At 49.8% G+C, this 22,602-nt stretch overlaps 1 protein-coding gene across 1 annotated transcript in view; it reads left to right on the plus strand.

Annotated features, from left to right (window-relative positions):
* LOC146689095 (uncharacterized) overlaps positions 1-21,572 on the plus strand; it is a 38,642-nt gene extending 17,070 nt beyond the window's left edge. The window contains exons 3-13 of the mRNA XM_085437557.1: positions 3,604-3,679; positions 5,309-5,395; positions 5,840-5,997; positions 6,343-6,450; positions 8,530-8,629; positions 9,203-9,276; positions 9,622-9,726; positions 12,001-12,396; positions 13,822-14,232; positions 17,905-18,600; positions 21,562-21,572. Coding sequence (XP_085293683.1) covers positions 3,604-3,679; positions 5,309-5,395; positions 5,840-5,997; positions 6,343-6,450; positions 8,530-8,629; positions 9,203-9,276; positions 9,622-9,726; positions 12,001-12,396; positions 13,822-14,232; positions 17,905-18,600; positions 21,562-21,572 — 2,222 coding nt within the window. The remainder of the gene's footprint in view (positions 1-3,603; positions 3,680-5,308; positions 5,396-5,839; positions 5,998-6,342; positions 6,451-8,529; positions 8,630-9,202; positions 9,277-9,621; positions 9,727-12,000; positions 12,397-13,821; positions 14,233-17,904; positions 18,601-21,561) is intronic.
* Positions 21,573-22,602: the final 1,030 nt, after the last annotated feature.

A 22,602-nucleotide genomic window follows, 5' to 3' on the forward strand; every position in this document is an offset into this window, starting at 1 on the left:
TAGTCTCCTGTAATCCACAATGAGCTCCTTGTTTTTGCTGACATTAAGCAGGAGGTTGTTGTCATGGCACCATGATGTCAGGGCTCTCACCCCTGCCCTGTATGCTGTCTCATCTCCATCAGAAATGCAGCCAATGATGGTGGTGTCGTCTGCAAATTTGATGATGGTGTTGGAGCTGTGTGTTGGTGTACAGTCGTGGGTGAACAGGGTGTAAGCAGGGGGCTAAGCACGCATCCCTGGGAGGCATCTGTGCTGAGTGTGAGTGTGGATTAGGTGATGCTGCTGATCCGAACCACCTGAGGTCTGTCTGTCAGGAAGTCCAGGATCCAGCTGCACAGGGAGGAGCTGATGTTCAGGTCACGGAGTTTCATGATGAGTCTGGATGGTATGATGGTGTTGAAGGCAGAGCTATAGTCTATGAACAGCATCCGCACATATGTGTTTTTCTGGTCCAAATGCGAGAGGGCAGTGTGGAATGCAATTGCGTTGTCTGTAGATCTGTTTGGCCTGTAGGCAAACGGAGGGGGTCGAGTGAAGCAGGGAGTAAAGGTGTGATGTGAGCTTTAACTATGCGCTCAAAACACTCACACAATGGATGTGAGTGCTACTGGGTGATAGTTATTTAGGCAGCTCACATTAGTTTTTCTTGGGACAGGGATGCTGGTGGCCCTCTTAAAACATTTTGGGACAACAGACTGGAGCAGGGAAAAGTAAATGTGTGTCTGAACTGGTAAATATGACTTGGTGGAAAAATTAAATTGGGGGCTTTATTAAAGTAGAAGACAACAATAAATGTATCAGTTGTTTTACCATTTACCATGACTTATGACTTACCAAAAGGCACTAAACCAACATAATAATGAATATTACTGGTGTAAGATTCTTATTTTATCATATGTTATCCTATCCCTATAATCGAACTGTGTGAATCATTATACTACTGTAAGCCACACCCTACTCCATATTATAGAGAGTATAATTAGTATGTAGTTTTAATTTGCATTATACCTCTGGATTAAGAAATTGTGAAAATCATTAGATTTATTAGATATGTCTATATTATCCTATACTGTTGATTTACTGTGAATGATTTACACTGTTTCATTGCATGTCATACTGCTGAGTTAAGAAGAGAATATTGTGCGCAGAAGGCCTTGTTTTCTGATAGTGGAGGAGACAGACCACATTCCAAAGAAGTTCTACCCCCACCTTTCTCTATGTCAGAAAGACAGGGAGCCAAGGTCATAATACAGGCTCACTGAGAGTTAGAGGGTATGTAAGTTTAGGCTTTTTGAGACTAGGTGGGGGTCAACAGAGGCTATAAAAGCTTTGGGTAACGCTCCACCATTTTGAGATTTGCTGTGCCCCTCTGCATGCATGTCTCCCCATCCGGATGGTTTGTGCTCATGTTGAATTGTATGGAATAAAACATTGTTGATTGAACATTTATACACCGAGTATTGTCCTTCCTTCAGCCCAAAGAATAAAAGAATTGGGAGGATTTAACACTGGATATCAGAAAAATTATTTTTAAGATGTCTTAACTAATGCTTTAAATATGATATGTAATGACATCATGACAAACATTTTTCATCTGCAGTGACCGACAGCACCAGCACTTTCCCAGCTTACGGATGTGCATCTACAAACCTGTGTGCAGCTGCCTCAAGCTTGAAATCTCTACCTTTCATGAAGAGCATTGGTACGATAACAACAGGACCAACCTGTAATTCACCCTCGACCACTCCAGCACCAACCACAACCACCGCTGCTCCAACCACAACTACAGTGGCAACAACCACAACAACAACAGCTGCTCCAACCACAACAACTGCTGCTCCAACCACAACAACTGCTGCTCCAACCACTACAACTGCAGCTCCAATAACAACCACAGCTGCTCCAACCACAACCACAGCTGCTCCAACCACTACAACTGCTGCTCCAACAACAACAACTGCTGCTCCAACCACAACAACAGCTGCTCCAACCACAACAACTGCCGCTCCAACCACAACAACTGCCGCTCCGACCACAACAACTGCCGCTCCAACCACAACAACAGTTGCTCCAACCACTACAACTGCTGCTCCGACCACAACAACTGCCGCTCCAACCACAACAACTGCCGCTCCAACAACAACAACAGCTGCTCCGACCACAACAACTGCCGCTCCAACCACAACAACAGTTGCTCCAACCACTACAACTGCTGCTCCGACCACAACAACTGCCGCTCCAACCACAACAACAGTTGCTCCAACCACAACAACTGCCGCTCCAACCACAACAACTGCTACTCCAATCACAACAACTGCCGCTCCAACCACAACAACAGCTGCTCCAACCACAACAACCGCGGCACCAACCACAACAACTGCCGCTCCAACAACAACAACTGCCACTGCAACCACAACCACAGCTGCTCCAACCACAACAACCACAGCTGCTCCAACAACAACCACAGCTGCTCCAACCACAACAACCACAGCTGCTGCTCCAACCACAACAACCACAGCTGCTGCTCCAACCACAACAACAGCTGCTCCAACCACAACAACAGCTGCTCCAACCACAACAACTGCAGCACAAACCACAACAACTGCCGCTCCAACCACAACAACAGTTGATTCAACCACTATAACTGCGGCACCAACCACAACAACTGCGGCACCAACCACAACAACTGCGGCACCAACCACAATGACTGTCGCTCCAACAACAACAACAGCTGCTCCAACCACAACAACAGCCGCTCCAACAACAACAACAGCTGCTCCAACCACAACAACAGCCGCTCCAACCACAACAACTGCCGCTCCAACCACAACAACTGCAGCTCCAACCACAACAACTGCCGCTCCAACCACAACAACAGCCGCTCCAACCACAACAACTGCTTCTCCTACCACAACAACTGCCGCTCCAACCACAACAACTGCCGCTCCAACAACAACCACAGCCGCTCCAACCACAACTGCTGCTCCAACAACAACAACTGCTGCTCCAACAACAACAACAGCTGCTCCAACCACAACAACAACCGCTCCAACCACAACAACTGCTTCTCCAACAACAACAACAGCCGCTCCAACCACAACAACTGCCGCTCCAACAACAACGACAGTTGCTCCACCCACAACAACTGCAGCTACAACAACAACAACAACTGCTGCTCCAACCACAACCACAGCTGCTCCAACAACAACCACAGCTGCTCCAACCACAACAACTGCCGCTCCAACCACAACAACAGTTGATTCAACCACTATAACTGCGGCACCAACCACAACAACTGCCGCTCCAACAACAACAACAGCTGCTCCAACCACAACAACAGCCGCTCCAACCACAACAACTGCCGCTCCAACCACAACAACTGCAGCTCCAACCACAACAACAGCCGCTCCAACCACAACAACTGCTTCTCCAACCACAACAACAGCCGCTCCAACCACAACAACTGCTGCTCCAACAACAACAACAGCTGCTGCAACCACTACAACTGCTGCTCCAACCACAACAACAGCCGCTCCAACAACAACAACAGCCGCTCCAACCACAACAACTGCTTCTCCAACCACAACAACAGCCGCTCCAACCACAACAACCACAGCTGCTCCCACAACAACCACAGCTGCTCCAACAACAACCACAGCTGCTCCAACCACAACAACAGGCGCTCCAACCACAACAACTGCCGCCCCAACCACAACAACAGTTGCTCCAACAACTACAACTGCCGCTCCAACCACATCAACTGCCGCTCCAACCACATCAACTGCGGCACCAACCACAACAACTGCTGCTCCAACCACAACAACAGTTGCTCCAACCACAACAACTGCCGCTCCAACAACAACCACAACTGCTGCTCCAACAACAACAACAGCTGCTGCAACCACTACAACAACCGCTCCAACCACAACAACTGCCGCTCCAACCACAACAACAGTTGCTCCAACCACAACAACAGTTGCTCCAACCACAACAACTGCCGCTCCAACCACAACAACTGCAGCTCCAACCACAACAACTGCCGCTCCAACAACAACCACAGCTGCTCCAACCACAACTGCCGCTCCAACCACAACAACTGCCGCTCCAACCACAACAACAGTTGCTCCAACCACAACAACAGTTGCTCCAACCACAACAACTGCCGCTCCAACCACAACAACTGCAGCTCCAACCACAACAACTGCCGCTCCAACAACAACCACAGCTGCTCCAACCACAACTGCCGCTCCAACCACAACAACTGCAGCTCCAACCACAACAACAGCCGCTCCAACCACAACAACTGCTTCTCCAACCACAACAACAGCCGCTCCAACAACAACAACAGCTGCTCCAACCACAACAGCCGCTCCAACCACAACAACTGCCGCTCCAACCACAACAACTGCTTCTCCAACCACAACAACAGCCGCTCCAACAACAACAACAGCTGCTCCAACCACAACAACTGCTGCTCCAACAACAACAACAGCTGCTGCAACCACTACAACTGCTGCTCCAACCACAACAACTGCTGCTCCAACAACAACAACTGCTGCTCCAACCACAACAACAGTTGCTCCAACCACAACAACTGCTGCTCCAACCACAACAACAGTTGCTCCAACCACAACAACTGCTGCTCCAACAACAACAACTGCTCCAACCACAACAACAGCCGCTCCAACCACAACAACTGCGGCAACAACCACAACAACAGCTGCTACAACAACAATAACTGCTGCTCCAACCACAACAACAGCTGCTCCAACCACAACAACTGCTGCTCCAACCACAACAACTGCTGCTCCAACAACAACAACTGCTGCTCCAACCACAACAACAGCTGCTCCAACCACAACAACAGTTGCTCCAACCACAACAACTGCTGCTCCAACCACAACAACAGTTGCTCCAACCACAACAACTGCTGCTCCAACAACAACAACTGCTGCTGCAACCACAACAACAGCCGCTCCAACAACAACAACTGCTGCCCCAACAACAACAATTGCTGTTCCAACCACAACAACAGTTGCTCCAACCACAACAACAGCCTCTCCAACCACAACTGCTGCTCCAACAACAACAACAACAGCTGCTGCAACCACTACAACTGCTGCTCCAACCACAACAACTGCTGCTCCAACAACAACAACTGCTGCTCCAACCACCACAACAGTTGCTCCAACCACAACAACTGCTGCTCCAACCACAACAACAGTTGCTCCAAACACAACTGCTGCTCCAACAACAACAACAGCTGCTGCAACCACTACAACTGCTGCTCCAACCACAACAACCACAGCTGCTCCAACCACAACAACCACAGCTGCTCCCACAACAACCACAGCTGCTCCAACAACAACCACAGCTGCTCCAACCACAACAACAGGCGCTCCAACCACAACAACTGCCGCCCCAACCACAACAACAGTTGCTCCAACAACTACAACTGCTCCAACCACAACAACAGCCGCTCCAACCACAACAACTGCGGCAACAACCACAACAACAGCTGCTACAACAACAATAACTGCTGCTCCAACCACAACAACAGCTGCTCCAACCACAACAACCACAGCAGCTCCAACCACAACAACCACAGCTGCTCCAAGTACAACCACAGCCGCTCTAACAACAACAACAGTTGCTCCAACCACAACAACAGCCGCTCCAACCACAACAACAGCCGCTCCAACCACAACAACTGCTGCTCCAACCACAACAACTGCTACTCCAACAACAACAACTGCTGCTCCAAGCACAACAACAGCTGCTCCAACCACAACAACAGTTGCTCCAACCACAACAACTGCTGCTCCAACCACAACAACAGTTGCTCCAACCACAACAACTGCTGCTCCAACAACAACAACAGCTGCTGCAACCACTACAACTGCTGCTCCAACCACAACAACCACAGCTGCTCCAACCACAACAACCACAGCTGCTCCCACAACAACCACAGCTGCTCCAACAACAACCACAGCTGCTCCAACCACAACAACAGCCGCTCCAACCACAACAACTGCCGCCCCAACCACAACAACAGTTGCTCCAACAACTACAACTGCCGCTCCAACCACATCAACTGCCGCTCCAACCACAACAACTGCGGCACCAACCACAACAACTGCTGCTCCAACCACAACAACAGTTGCTCCAACCACAACAACTGCTGCTCCAACAACAACAACAGCTGCTCCAACCACAACAACAGCTGCGGGAACAACCACAACAACAGCTGCTCCAACAACAACAACTGCCGCTCCAACCACAACAACTGCCGCTCCAACAACAACAACTGCCGCTGCTCCAACAACAACAATAGCTGCTCCAATCACAACAACCACAGCTGCTCCAACAACAACCACAGCTGCTCCAACCACAACAACAGCTGCTCCAACAACAACCACAGCTGCTCCAACCACAACAACAGCTGCTCCAACAACAACAACTGCAGCTTCAACCACAACAACAGTTGCTCCAACAACTACAACTGCCGCTCCAACCACAACAACAACCGCTCCAACCACAACAACTGCCGCTCCAACCACAACAACAGTTGCTCCAACAACTACAACTGCCGCTCCAACCACAACAACTGCCGCTCCAACCACAACAACTGTAGCAACAACCACAACAACTGCTGCTCCAACCACAATAACAGTTGCTCCAACCACTACAACTGCTGCTCCAACAACAACAGCAGCTGCTCCAACCACAACAACAGCTGCTCCAATCACAACAACAGTTGTTCCAACCACAACAACTGCCGCTCCAACAACAACGACAGTTGCTGCAACCACAACAACTGCTGCTACAACAACAACAACAACTGCTGCTCCAACCACAACCACAGCTGCTCCAACAAAAACCACAGCTGCTCCAACCACAACAACTGCCGCTCCAACCACAACAACTGCTGCTCCAACCACAACAACAGCTGCTCCAACCACAACAACTGCCGCTCCAACAACAACCACAGCTGCTCCAACCACAACTGCTGCTCCAACAACAACAACAACAACAGCTGCTGCAACCACTACAACAACCGCTCCAACCACAACAACTGCAGCAACAACCACAACAACTGCTGCTCCAACCACAATAACAGTTGCTCCAACCACTACAACTGCTGCTCCAACAACAACAGCAGCTGCTCCAACCACAACAACAGCTGCTCCAATCACAACAACAGTTGTTCCAACCACAACAACTGCCGCTCCAACAACAACGACAGTTGCTCCAACCACAACAACTGCTGCTACAACAACAACAACAACTGCTGCTCCAACCACAACCACAGCTGCTCCAACAACAACCACAGCTGCTCCAACCACAACAACTGCCGCTCCAACCACAACAACAGTTGATTCAACCACTATAACTGCGGCACCAACCACAACAACTGCCGCTCCAACAACAACAACAGCTGCTCCAACCACAACAACAGCCGCTCCAACCACAACAACTGCCGCTCCAACCACAACAACTGCCGCTCCAACCACAACAACTGCAGCTCCAACCACAACAACAGCCGCTCCAACCACAACAACTGCTTCTCCAACCACAACAACAGCCGCTCCAACCACAACAACAGCCGCTCCAACCACAACAACTGCTTCTCCAACAACAACAACAGCCGCTCCAACCACAACAACTGCTGCTCCAACCACAACAACCACAGCTGCTGCTCCAACCACAACAACAGCTGCTCCAACCACAACAACAGCTGCTCCAACCACAACAACTGCCGCTCCAACCACAACTGCTGCTCCAACAACAACAACAACAGCTGCTGCAACCACTACAACAACCGCTCCAACCACAACAACAGCTGCTCCAACCACAACAACTGCAGCTCCAACCACAATAACAGTTGCTCCAACCACTACAACTGCTGCTCCAACAACAACAGCAGCTGCTCCAACCACAACAACAGCTGCTCCAATCACAACAACAGTTGTTCCAACCACAACAACTGCTGCTCCAACCACAACCACAGCTGCTCCAACCACAAAAACTGCTGCTCCAACAACAACAACAGCTGCTTTAACGACAACAACTGCTGCGCCAACCACAACAACTGCGGCGCCAACAACAACAACAGTTGCTCCAACCACTACAACAACAGTTGCTCCAACCACTACAACCACAGCTGCTCCAACAACAACCACAGCTGCTCCAACCACAACAACAGCCGCTCCAACCACAACAACTGCGGCAACAACCACAACAACAGCTGCTACAACCACAACAACTGCAGCTCCAACCACAACAACTGCCGTTCCAACCACAACAACAGCCGCTGCCACCACTACAACTGCTGCTCCAACAACAACAACAGCTGCTTTAACCACAACAACTGCTGCGCCAACCACAACAACTGCTGCTCCAACCACCACAACAGTTGCTCCAACCACAACAACTGCTGCTCCAACCACAACAACAGTTGCTCCAAACACAACTGCTGCTCCAACAACAACAACAGCTGCTGCAACCACTACAACTGCTGCTCCAACCACAACAACCACAGCTGCTCCAACCACAACAACCACAGCTGCTCCCACAACAACCACAGCTGCTCCAACAACAACCACAGCTGCTCCAACCACAACAACAGGCGCTCCAACCACAACAACTGCCGCCCCAACCACAACAACAGTTGCTCCAACAACTACAACTGCTCCAACCACAACAACAGCCGCTCCAACCACAACAACTGCGGCAACAACCACAACAACAGCTGCTACAACAACAATAACTGCTGCTCCAACCACAACAACAGCTGCTCCAACCACAACAACCACAGCAGCTCCAACCACAACAACCACAGCTGCTCCAAGTACAACCACAGCCGCTCTAACAACAACAACAGTTGCTCCAACCACAACAACAGCCGCTCCAACCACAACAACAGCCGCTCCAACCACAACAACTGCTGCTCCAACCACAACAACTGCTACTCCAACAACAACAACTGCTGCTCCAAGCACAACAACAGCTGCTCCAACCACAACAACAGTTGCTCCAACCACAACAACTGCTGCTCCAACCACAACAACAGTTGCTCCAACCACAACAACTGCTGCTCCAACCACAACAACAGTTGCTCCAACCACAACAACTGCTGCTCCAACAACAACAACAGCTGCTGCAACCACTACAACTGCTGCTCCAACCACAACAACCACAGCTGCTCCAACCACAACAACCACAGCTGCTCCCACAACAACCACAGCTGCTCCAACAACAACCACAGCTGCTCCAACCACAACAACAGCCGCTCCAACCACAACAACTGCCGCCCCAACCACAACAACAGTTGCTCCAACAACTACAACTGCCGCTCCAACCACATCAACTGCCGCTCCAACCACAACAACTGCGGCACCAACCACAACAACTGCTGCTCCAACCACAACAACAGTTGCTCCAACCACAACAACTGCTGCTCCAACAACAACAACAGCTGCTCCAACCACAACAACAGCTGCGGGAACAACCACAACAACAGCTGCTCCAACAACAACAACTGCCGCTCCAACCACAACAACTGCCGCTCCAACAACAACAACTGCCGCTGCTCCAACAACAACAATAGCTGCTCCAATCACAACAACCACAGCTGCTCCAACAACAACCACAGCTGCTCCAACCACAACAACAGCTGCTCCAACAACAACCACAGCTGCTCCAACCACAACAACAGCTGCTCCAACAACAACAACTGCAGCTTCAACCACAACAACAGTTGCTCCAACAACTACAACTGCCGCTCCAACCACAACAACAACCGCTCCAACCACAACAACTGCCGCTCCAACCACAACAACAGTTGCTCCAACAACTACAACTGCCGCTCCAACCACAACAACTGCCGCTCCAACCACAACAACTGTAGCAACAACCACAACAACTGCTGCTCCAACCACAATAACAGTTGCTCCAACCACTACAACTGCTGCTCCAACAACAACAGCAGCTGCTCCAACCACAACAACAGCTGCTCCAATCACAACAACAGTTGTTCCAACCACAACAACTGCCGCTCCAACAACAACGACAGTTGCTGCAACCACAACAACTGCTGCTACAACAACAACAACAACTGCTGCTCCAACCACAACCACAGCTGCTCCAACAAAAACCACAGCTGCTCCAACCACAACAACTGCCGCTCCAACCACAACAACTGCTGCTCCAACCACAACAACAGCTGCTCCAACCACAACAACTGCCGCTCCAACAACAACCACAGCTGCTCCAACCACAACTGCTGCTCCAACAACAACAACAACAACAGCTGCTGCAACCACTACAACAACCGCTCCAACCACAACAACTGCAGCAACAACCACAACAACTGCTGCTCCAACCACAATAACAGTTGCTCCAACCACTACAACTGCTGCTCCAACAACAACAGCAGCTGCTCCAACCACAACAACAGCTGCTCCAATCACAACAACAGTTGTTCCAACCACAACAACTGCCGCTCCAACAACAACGACAGTTGCTCCAACCACAACAACTGCTGCTACAACAACAACAACAACTGCTGCTCCAACCACAACCACAGCTGCTCCAACAACAACCACAGCTGCTCCAACCACAACAACTGCCGCTCCAACCACAACAACAGTTGATTCAACCACTATAACTGCGGCACCAACCACAACAACTGCCGCTCCAACAACAACAACAGCTGCTCCAACCACAACAACAGCCGCTCCAACCACAACAACTGCCGCTCCAACCACAACAACTGCCGCTCCAACCACAACAACTGCAGCTCCAACCACAACAACAGCCGCTCCAACCACAACAACTGCTTCTCCAACCACAACAACAGCCGCTCCAACCACAACAACAGCCGCTCCAACCACAACAACTGCTTCTCCAACAACAACAACAGCCGCTCCAACCACAACAACTGCTGCTCCAACCACAACAACCACAGCTGCTGCTCCAACCACAACAACAGCTGCTCCAACCACAACAACAGCTGCTCCAACCACAACAACTGCCGCTCCAACCACAACTGCTGCTCCAACAACAACAACAACAGCTGCTGCAACCACTACAACAACCGCTCCAACCACAACAACAGCTGCTCCAACCACAACAACTGCAGCTCCAACCACAATAACAGTTGCTCCAACCACTACAACTGCTGCTCCAACAACAACAGCAGCTGCTCCAACCACAACAACAGCTGCTCCAATCACAACAACAGTTGTTCCAACCACAACAACTGCTGCTCCAACCACAACCACAGCTGCTCCAACCACAAAAACTGCTGCTCCAACAACAACAACAGCTGCTTTAACGACAACAACTGCTGCGCCAACCACAACAACTGCGGCGCCAACAACAACAACAGTTGCTCCAACCACTACAACAACAGTTGCTCCAACCACTACAACCACAGCTGCTCCAACAACAACCACAGCTGCTCCAACCACAACAACAGCCGCTCCAACCACAACAACTGCGGCAACAACCACAACAACAGCTGCTACAACCACAACAACTGCAGCTCCAACCACAACAACTGCCGTTCCAACCACAACAACAGCCGCTGCCACCACTACAACTGCTGCTCCAACAACAACAACAGCTGCTTTAACCACAACAACTGCTGCGCCAACCACAACAACTGCGGCGCCAACCACAACAACTGCGGCGCCAACAACAACAACAGTTGCTCCAACCACTACAACAACAGCTGCTCCAACAACAACCACAGCTGCTCCAACCACAACCACAGCTGCTCCAACCACAACTGCTGCTCCAACAACAACAACAACAGCTGCTGCAACCACTACAACTGCTGCTCCAACCACAACAGCAGCTGCTCCAACCACAACAACAGCTGCTCCAACCACAACAACAGCTGCTCCAACCACAACAACTGCCGCTCCAACCACAACTGCTGCTCCAACAACAACAACAACAGCTGCTGCAACCACTACAACTGCTGCTCCAACCACAACAACCACAGCTGCTCCAACCACAACAACCACAGCTGCTCCCACAACAACCACAGCTGCTCCAACAACAACCACAGCTGCTCCAACCACAACAACAGCTGCTCCAACAACAACAGCTGCTGCTCCAACCACAACAACCACAGCTGCTCCAACCACAACAACCACAGCTGCTCCCACAACAACCACAGCTGCTCCAACAACAACCACAGCTGCTCCAACAACAACAATAGCTGCGGGAACAACCACAACAACAGCTGCTCCAACAACAACAGCTGCTGCTCCAACCACAACAACAGCTGCTCCAACAACAACCACAGCTGCTCCAACCACAACCACAGCTGCTCCAACAACAACAATAGCTGCGGGAACAACCACAACAACAGCTGCTCCAACAACAACAGCTGCTGCTCCAACCACAACAACAGCTACTCCAACAACAACCACAGCTGCTCCAACCACAACAACTGCAGCAACAACCACAACAACTGCTGCTCCAACCACAATAACAGTTGCTCCAACCACTACAACTGCTGCTCCAACAACAACAGCAGCTACTCCAACCACAACAACAGCTGCTCCAACCACAACTGCTGCTCCAACAACAACAACAACAGCTGCTGCAACCACTACAACTGCTGCTCCAACAACAACAACAGCTGCTTTAACCACAACAACTGCTGCGCCAACCACAACAACTGCGGCGCCAACAACAACAACAGTTGCTCCAACCACTACAACAACAGCTGCTCCAACAACAACCACAGCTGCTCCAACAACAACCACAGCTGCTCCAACCACAACTGCTGCTCCAACAACAACAACAACAGCTGCTGCAACCACTACAACTGCTGCTCCAACAACAACAGCAGCTGCTCCAACCACAACAACTGCTGCTCCAACCACAACAACAGCTGCTCCAACAACAACCACAGCTGCTCCAACCACAACAACTGCCGCTCCAACCACAACAACTGCCGCTGCTCCAACAACAACAATAGCTGCTTCAACCACAACAACAGTTGCTCCGACAACTACAACTGCCGCTCCAACCACAACAACAACCGCCGCTCCAACCACAACAACAGTTGCTCCAACCACTACAACTGCTGCTCCAACAACAACAACAGCTGCTTTAACCACAACAACTGCTGCGCCAACCACAACAACTGCGGCGCCAACAACAACAACAGTTGCTCCAACCACTACAACTGCTGCTCCAACAACAACAGCAGCTGCTCCAACCACAACAACTGCTGCTCCAACCACAACAACTGTTGCTCCAACCACAACAACAGCTGCTCCAACAACAACCACAGCTGCTCCAACCACAACAACTGCCGCTCCAACAACAACAACTGCCGCTGCTCCAACAACAACAATAGCTGCTTCAACCACAACAACAGTTGCTCCAACAACTACAACTGCAGCTCCAACCACAACAACTGCCGCTCCAACCACAACAACTGCAGCAACAACCACAACAACTGCTGCTCCAACAACAACAATAGCTGCGGGAACAACCACAACAACAGCTGCTCCAACAACAACAGCTGCTGCTCCAACCACAACAACAGCCGCTCCAACCACAACAACTGCGGCAACAACCACAACAACAGCTGCTACAACCACAACAACAGCTGCTCCAACCACAACAACTGCTGCTCCAACCACAACAACAGCCGCTCCAACCACAACAATAGCTGCGGGAACAACCACAACAACAGCTGCTCCAACCACAACAACTGCTGCTCCAACCACAACAACAGCCGCTCCAACCACAACAACAGCCGCTCCAACCACAACAACCGCCGCTTCAACCACAACCACAGCTGCTCCAACAACAACCACAGCTGCTCCAACCACAACAACAGCTGCTCCAACAACAACAGCTGCTGCTCCAACCACAACAACCACAGCTGCTCCAACCACAACAACCACAGCTGCTCCCACAACAACCACAGCTGCTCCAACAACAACCACAGCTGCTCCAACAACAACAATAGCTGCGGGAACAACCACAACAACAGCTGTTCCAACAACAACAGCTGCTGCTCCAACCACAACAACCACAGCTGCTCCCACAACAACCACAGCTGCTCCAACAACAACCACAGCTGCTCCAACAACAACAATAGCTGCGGGAACAACCACAACAACAGCTGTTCCAACAACAACAGCTGCTGCTCCAACCACAACAACAGCTGCTCCAACAACAACCACAGCTGCTCCAACCACAATAACAGTTGCTCCAACCACTACAACTGCTGCTCCAACAACAACAGCAGCTGCTCCAACCACAACAACAGCTGCTCCAATCACAACAGCAGCTGCTCCAACCACTACAACTGCTGCTCCAACCACAACCACAGCTGCTCCAACCACAAAAACTGCTGCTCCAACAACAACAACAGCTGCTTTAACCACAACCACAGCTGCTCCAACCACAACCACAGCTGCTCCAACCACAACTGCTGCTCCAACAGCAACAACAGCTGCTGCAACCACTACAACTGCTGCTCCAACCACAACAACTGCCGCCCCAACCACAACAACAGTTGCTCCAACAACTACAACTGCCGCTCCAACCACAACAACAGCCGCTCCAACCACAACTGCTGCTCCAACCACAACAACAGCTGCTCCAACAACAACAACAGCTGCTCCAACCACAACAACAGCTGCTCCAACCACAACAACAGCAGCTGCTCCAACCAAAACAACAGTTTCTCCAACCACTACAACTGCTGCTCCAACAACAACCACAGCTGCTCCAACTACAACAACTGCGGCACCAACAACAACAACAGCAGCTCCAACAACTACAACTGCTGCTCCAACCACAACAACAGCTGCTCCAACAACAACAACAGCTGCTCCAACCACAACAACAGCAGCTGCTCCAACCAAAACAACAGTTGCTCCAACCACTACAACTGCTGCTCCAACAACAACCACAGCTGCTCCAACTACAACAACTGCGGCACCAACCACAACAACAGCAGCTCCAACAACTACAACAGCTGCTCCAACCACAACAACAGCTGCTCCAACAACAACAACTGCTGCTCCAAGCACAACAACAGCCGTTCCAACCACTACAACTGCTGCTCCAATAACAACCACAGCTGCTCCAACCACAACAACTGCTGCTGCAACCACAACAACAGCTGCTCCAATCACAACAACTGCTGCTCCAACAACAACAGCCGCTCCAACCACAACAACAGCTGCTCCAACCACAACACCAGCCGCTCCAACCACAACAACAGCTGCTCCAACCACAACAACAGCCGCTCCAACCACAACACCAGCCGCTCCAACCACAACAACAGCTGCTCCAACCACATCAGCAGCTGTTCTAACAACTACAACGACTGCTCCAACCACAACAACTGCTGCTCCAACAACCACAGCCTCTCCAACCACTACAACTGTTGCTCCAACCACAACAGCAGCTGCTGCAACCACAACAAACGCTGCTACAACCACAACAACTGCGGCACCAAGCACAACAACAGTGGCTCCAACCACAACAACAGTTGCTCCAACCACAACAATTGCGGCACCAACCAGAACAACAGCTGCTCTAACAACAACAACAGCTGCTCCAACCAAAACAACTGCGTCTCCAACCACAACCACAGCTGCTACAACAACAACCACAGCTGCTCCAACCACAATAACAGTTGCTCCAACCACTACAACTGCTGCTCCAACAACAACAGCAGCTGCTCCAACCACAACAACAGCTGCTCCAACCACAACAACAGCTGCTCCAATCACAACAGCAGCTGCTCCAACCACTACAACTGCTGCTCCAACCACAACCACAGCTGCTCCAACCACAAAAACTGCTGCTCCAACAACAACAACAGCTGCTTTAACCACAACCACAGCTGCTCCAACCACAACCACAGCTGCTCCAACCACAACTGCTGCTCCAACAACAACAACAGCTGCTGCAACCACTACAACTGCTGCTCCAACCACAACAACTGCCGCCCCAACCACAACAACAGTTGCTCCAACAACTACAACTGCCGCTCCAACCACAACAACAGCCGCTCCAACCACAACTGCTGCTCCAACCACAACAACAGCTGCTCCAACAACAACAACAGCTGCTCCAACCACAACAACAGCTGCTCCAACCACAACAACAGCAGCTGCTCCAACCAAAACAACAGTTTCTCCAACCACTACAACTGCTGCTCCAACAACAACCACAGCTGCTCCAACTACAACAACTGCGGCACCAACAACAACAACAGCGGCTCCAACAACTACAACTGCTGCTCCAACCACAACAACAGCTGCTCCAACAACAACAACAGCTGCTCCAACCACAACAACAGCAGCTGCTCCAACCAAAACAACAGTTGCTCCAACCACTACAACTGCTGCTCCAACAACAACCACAGCTGCTCCAACTACAACAACTGCGGCACCAACCACAACAACAGCAGCTCCAACAACTACAACAGCTGCTCCAACCACAACAACAGCTGCTCCAACAACAACAACTGCTGCTCCAAGCACAACAACAGCCGTTCCAACCACTACAACTGCTGCTCCAATAACAACCACAGCTGCTCCAACCACAACAACTGCTGCTGCAACCACAACAACAGCTGCTCCAATCACAACAACTGCTGCTCCAACAACAACAGCCGCTCCAACCACAACAACAGCTGCTCCAACCACAACACCAGCCGCTCCAACCACAACAACAGCTGCTCCAACCACAACAACAGCCGCTCCAACCACAACACCAGCCGCTCCAACCACAACAACAGCTGCTCCAACCACATCAGCAGCTGTTCTAACAACTACAACGACTGCTCCAACCACTACAACTGCTGCTCCAACAACCACAGCCTCTCCAACCACTACAACTGTTGCTCCAACCACAACAGCAGCTGCTGCAACCACAACAAACGCTGCTACAACCACAACAACTGCGGCACCAAGCACAACAACAGTGGCTCCAACCACAACAACAGTTGCTCCAACCACAACAATTGCGGCACCAACCAGAACAACAGCTGCTCTAACAACAACAACAGCTGCTCCAACCAAAACAACTGCGTCTCCAACCACAACCACAGCTGCTACAACCACAACAACTGCTGCTCCAACAACAACAACAGCTGCTTCAACCACAACAACAGCTGCTTCAACCACAACAACTGCTGCGCCAACCACAACAACAGCTGCTCCAACCACAACAACTGCTGCTTCAACAACAACAGCAGCTGCTCCAATCCCAACAACAGCTGCTCCAATCACAACAACAGCTGCTCCAATCACAACAACAGTTGTTCCAACCACAACAACAGCCGCTCCAACCACAACAACAGCCGCTCCAACCACAACAACCGCCGCTCCAACCACAACAACAACAGCTGCTCCAACCACAACAACAGCTGCTCCAACCACAACAACTGCCGCTCCAACCACAACAACAGCTGCTCCAACCACAACAACAGCCGCTCCAACCACAACAACTGCAGCTCCAACCACAACAACTGCCGCTCCAACCACAACAACAGCCGCTCCAACAACAACCACAGCTGCTCCAACCACAACTGCTGCTCCATCAACAACAACAGCTGCTGCAACCACTACAACTGCTGCTCCAACAACAACAACAGCTGCTTTAACCACAACAACTGCTGCGCCAACCACAACAACTGCGGCGCCAACAACAACAACAGTTGCTCCAACCACTACAACAACAGCTGCTCCAACCACTACAACAACAGCTGCTCCAACATCAACCACAGCTGCTCCAACAACAACCACAGCTGCTCCAACCACAACTGCTGCTCCAACAACAACAACAGCTGCTGCAACCACTACAACTGCTGCTCCAACCACAACAACCACAGTTGCTCCAACCACAACAACCACAGCTGCTCCCACAACAACCACAGCTGCTCCAACCACAACAACAGCTGCTCCAACAACAACAGCTGCTGCTCCAACCACAACAACCACAGCTGCTCCAACCACAACAACCACAGCTGCTCCCACAACAACCACAGCTGCTCCAACAACAACCACAGCTGCTCCAACAACAACAATAGCTGCGGGAACAACCACAACAACAGCTGTTCCAACAACAACAGCTGCTGCTCCAACCACAACAACAGCTGCTCCAACAACAACCACAGCTGCTCCAACCACAACCACAGCTGCTCCAACAACAACAATAGCTGCGGGAACAACCACAACAACAGCTGCTCCAACAACAACAGCTGCTGCTCCAACCACAACAACAGCTACTCCAACAACAACCACAGCTGCTCCAACCACAACAACTGCAGCAACAACCACAACAACTGCTGCTCCAACCACAATAACAGTTGCTCCAACCACTACAACTGCTGCTCCAACAACAACAGCAGCTGCTCCAACCACAACAACAGCTGCTCCAATCACAACAGCAGCTGCTCCAACCACTACAACTGCTGCTCCAACCACAACCACAGCTGCTCCAACCACAAAAACTGCTGCTCCAACAACAACAACAGCTGCTTTAACCACAACCACAGCTGCTCCAACCACAACCACAGCTGCTCCAACCACAACTGCTGCTCCAACAACAACAACAGCTGCTGCAACCACTACAACTGCTGCTCCAACCACAACAACTGCCGCCCCAACCACAACAACAGTTGCTCCAACAACTACAACTGCCGCTCCAACCACAACAACAGCCGCTCCAACCACAACTGCTGCTCCAACCACAACAACAGCTGCTCCAACAACAACAACAGCTGCTCCAACCACAACAACAGCTGCTCCAACCACAACAACAGCAGCTGCTCCAACCAAAACAACAGTTTCTCCAACCACTACAACTGCTGCTCCAACAACAACCACAGCTGCTCCAACTACAACAACTGCGGCACCAACAACAACAACAGCAGCTCCAACAACTACAACTGCTGCTCCAACCACAACAACAGCTGCTCCAACAACAACAACAGCTGCTCCAACCACAACAACAGCAGCTGCTCCAACCAAAACAACAGTTGCTCCAACCACTACAACTGCTGCTCCAACAACAACCACAGCTGCTCCAACTACAACAACTGCGGCACCAACCACAACAACAGCAGCTCCAACAACTACAACAGCTGCTCCAACCACAACAACAGCTGCTCCAACAACAACAACTGCTGCTCCAATAACAACCACAGCTGCTCCAACCACAACAACTGCTGCTGCAACCACAACAACAGCTGCTCCAATCACAACAACTGCTGCTCCAACAACAACAGCCGCTCCAACCACAACAACAGCTGCTCCAACCACAACACCAGCCGCTCCAACCACAACAACAGCTGCTCCAACCACAACAACAGCTGCTCCAACCACAACACCAGCCGCTCCAACCACAACAACAGCTGCTCCAACCACATCAGCAGCTGTTCTAACAACTACAACGACTGCTCCAACCACTACAACTGCTGCTCCAACAACCACAGCCTCTCCAACCACTACAACTGTTGCTCCAACCACAACAGCAGCTGCTCCAACCACAACAAACGCTGCTACAACCACAACAACTGCGGCACCAAGCACAACAACAGCGGCTCCAACCACAACAACAGTTGCTCCAACCACAACAATTGCGGCACCAACCAGAACAACAGCTGCTCTAACAACAACAACAGCTGCTCCAACCAAAACAACTGTGTCTCCAACCACAACCACAGCTGCTACAACCACAACAACTGCTGCTCCAACAACAACAACAGCTGCTTCAACCACAACAACAGCTGCTTCAACCACAACAACTGCTGCGCCAACCACAACAACAGCTGCTCCAACCACAACAACTGCTGCTTCAACAACAACAGCAGCTGCTCCAATCCCAACAACAGCTGCTCCAATCACAACAACAGCTGCTCCAATCACAACAACAGTTGTTCCAACCACAACAACTGCTGCGCCAACCACAACAACTGCGGCGCCAACAACAACAACAGTTGCTCCAACCACTACAACAACTGCGGCACCAACCACAACCACAGCTGCTCCAACAACTACAACTGCTGCTCCAACAACAACAACAGCTGCTCCAACCACAACAACAGCAGCTGCTCCAACCAAAACAACAGCTGCTCCAACTACAACAGCTGCTCCAACTACAACAACTGCGGCACCAACCACAACAACAGCAGCTCCAACAACTACAACTGCTGCTCCAACCACAACAACTGCTGCGCCAATAACAACCACAGGTGCTCCAACCACAACAACTGCTGCTGCAACCACAACAACAGCTGCTCCAACCACAACAGCAGCTGCTCCAACCACAACAGCAGCTGCTCCAACCACTACAACTGCTGCTCCAACAACAACCACAGCTGCTCCAACCACAACAACTGCGGCACCAACCACTACAACTGCTGCTCCAACCACTACAACTGCTGCTCCAACCACAACAACAGTTGCCCCAACCACAACAACTGTGGCACCAACCACAACAACTGCGGCACCAACCACAACAACAGCCGCTCCAACCACAACAACTGCCGCTCCAACCACAACAACAGCAGCTGCTCAAGCCACAACAACAGCAGCTGCTCAAGCCACAACAACAGCCGCTCCTACAACAACAGCAGCCGTTCCAACCACAACAACAGCAGCCGCTCCAATTACAACAACTGCAGCCGCTCCAACCACAACAACTGTGGCACCAACCACAACAACAACCACTCCAATCACAACTACAGTGGCAACAACAACAACATCAGCGGCTTCTCCAACCACAACAGCATTTTCTCCATCCACAACAACAGCTGCTCCAACCACAACAACTGTGACACCAACCACAACAACAGTTGCTACAACAACTATACCTGCTGCTCAAACAGCAACCGTTCCAACCACAACAACTGCTGCTACCACAACATCAGCTGCTGCTCCTACAACAGCTACCCCAACCACAACAACAGCTGCTACAACCACAACAACTGTGGCACCAACCACAACAACAGCTGCTCCAATCACAACTACAGTGGCAACAACAACAACAGCTGCTACAACAACAACAACAACAACAGTTGCTCCAACCATAACAGTTGCTACAACAAAAACAACAACAACAGTTGCTCCAACCATAACAACTGCTGCTCCAACAACAACCACAGCAGCTCCAGCAACAACAGCTACTCCAACCATGACAACAGCTGCTCCAATCACAACTACAGTGGCAACAAAAACAACAACAGCTGCTCCAACCACAAAGACTGCTGCTCCAACAACAATAACTGCAGCTCCACCACCACCAACAGCTGCTCCAACCATGACAACAGCTGCAACAACAACCACTAAAATGCCTTCAACAGCTATAACATCCACGAAGACAACAAGTCACGCATCCTCTGTCAGAATGAATGTAATCTCTCTATTAGTGGCACTCTTTGTCTTTACCATCTATTAAATGGTAAATCATGGATGGAAACCCCATAAAAACACTAAAACTGTGAAAGGATGATGTTTTTGTTTTATCTTACTGTTTACTTCTTCTTTTCCTGTTTAGTTGGGATTTAAGTTTCATTCACTTCAGATGTAAGTAAAAGGTTAAACCTGCTGGGTAAACTATTTAACAAACAATTACCCTTGTGACTTATAAAGTGTAATATCTATTTAATATTTACCCACAAATATATTTATCTATTTATTAAACTCATTATACAAATGTCTTGAAAAAATGTAATAGTGCAATAATAGGAACAGAAATATACATACAGAAATAGACAACCAAACTAGTTACTTGGGATTTTTGTTATATGTGATTCACTGACAGCATTTCTAAAACTAGTCACTGTAATTACACCAAAAAAAGCCAAAGGATTACAACTATGACCATGATAAAGTTTTCAACAGACAGTATGATGGGATTAGTTTTTTTGCTTTGAAAATATCCCATTGATGGCAAGGGGAATAAAGAAAGCTATGGCAGTATATTCGTTTTGTATAATGTTATGATTGTCACGACTGTCACTTATTTTCTTGAATTTTCTCAATCATATTGATGGTAACACATGGCCCCACTTTTAACATTTATAAAATTACAGAATATATTAACCATATGTTATTTAAGATGAGATACTCTGGTTTCCCCTAAATGTAGACTTTTACTCTCTTCACCCTAATAAAACTATTAATGCAACCAATTGTTTTTCTACATGAATTACCGTACCTATAAGATATTTCAAAGTTTCTTTAATGAAGTGATATATTTCACACTATTCAACAATATTTCATTATTAAGAAAGTTAATGTTTTTTTGCTGGCTTTTCTAACTACCAGTACATTTCCCTAATAGATATACATATTTTGATAATTGAAAAGGAAGGGGGATGTGTTGAATTATATATTCTTTTTAAACGAATATAATCTCTGTTTCTAGTTATCAGGTTTCAGTTATGTTGTCCTCGGATCTTTAGTGGTTCTAACAGGCACTAACTATTTGTTTCTTTTTATAAAGTCGAAAGGGCTTGGAGTGGTTGATAAGATTGGAAATAAGCTTCCTAAATGCTTATCGATCACATAGTAGTATATCATGTCACAAGAACCA

This window comes from Copadichromis virginalis, linkage group LG17 (genome assembly GCF_057382275.1).
Source record: "Copadichromis virginalis isolate Kocher_CV1m ecotype Utaka linkage group LG17, C_Virginalis_male_GT1.1, whole genome shotgun sequence".
Classification (NCBI taxonomy): Eukaryota; Metazoa; Chordata; class Actinopteri; order Cichliformes; family Cichlidae; genus Copadichromis; species Copadichromis virginalis.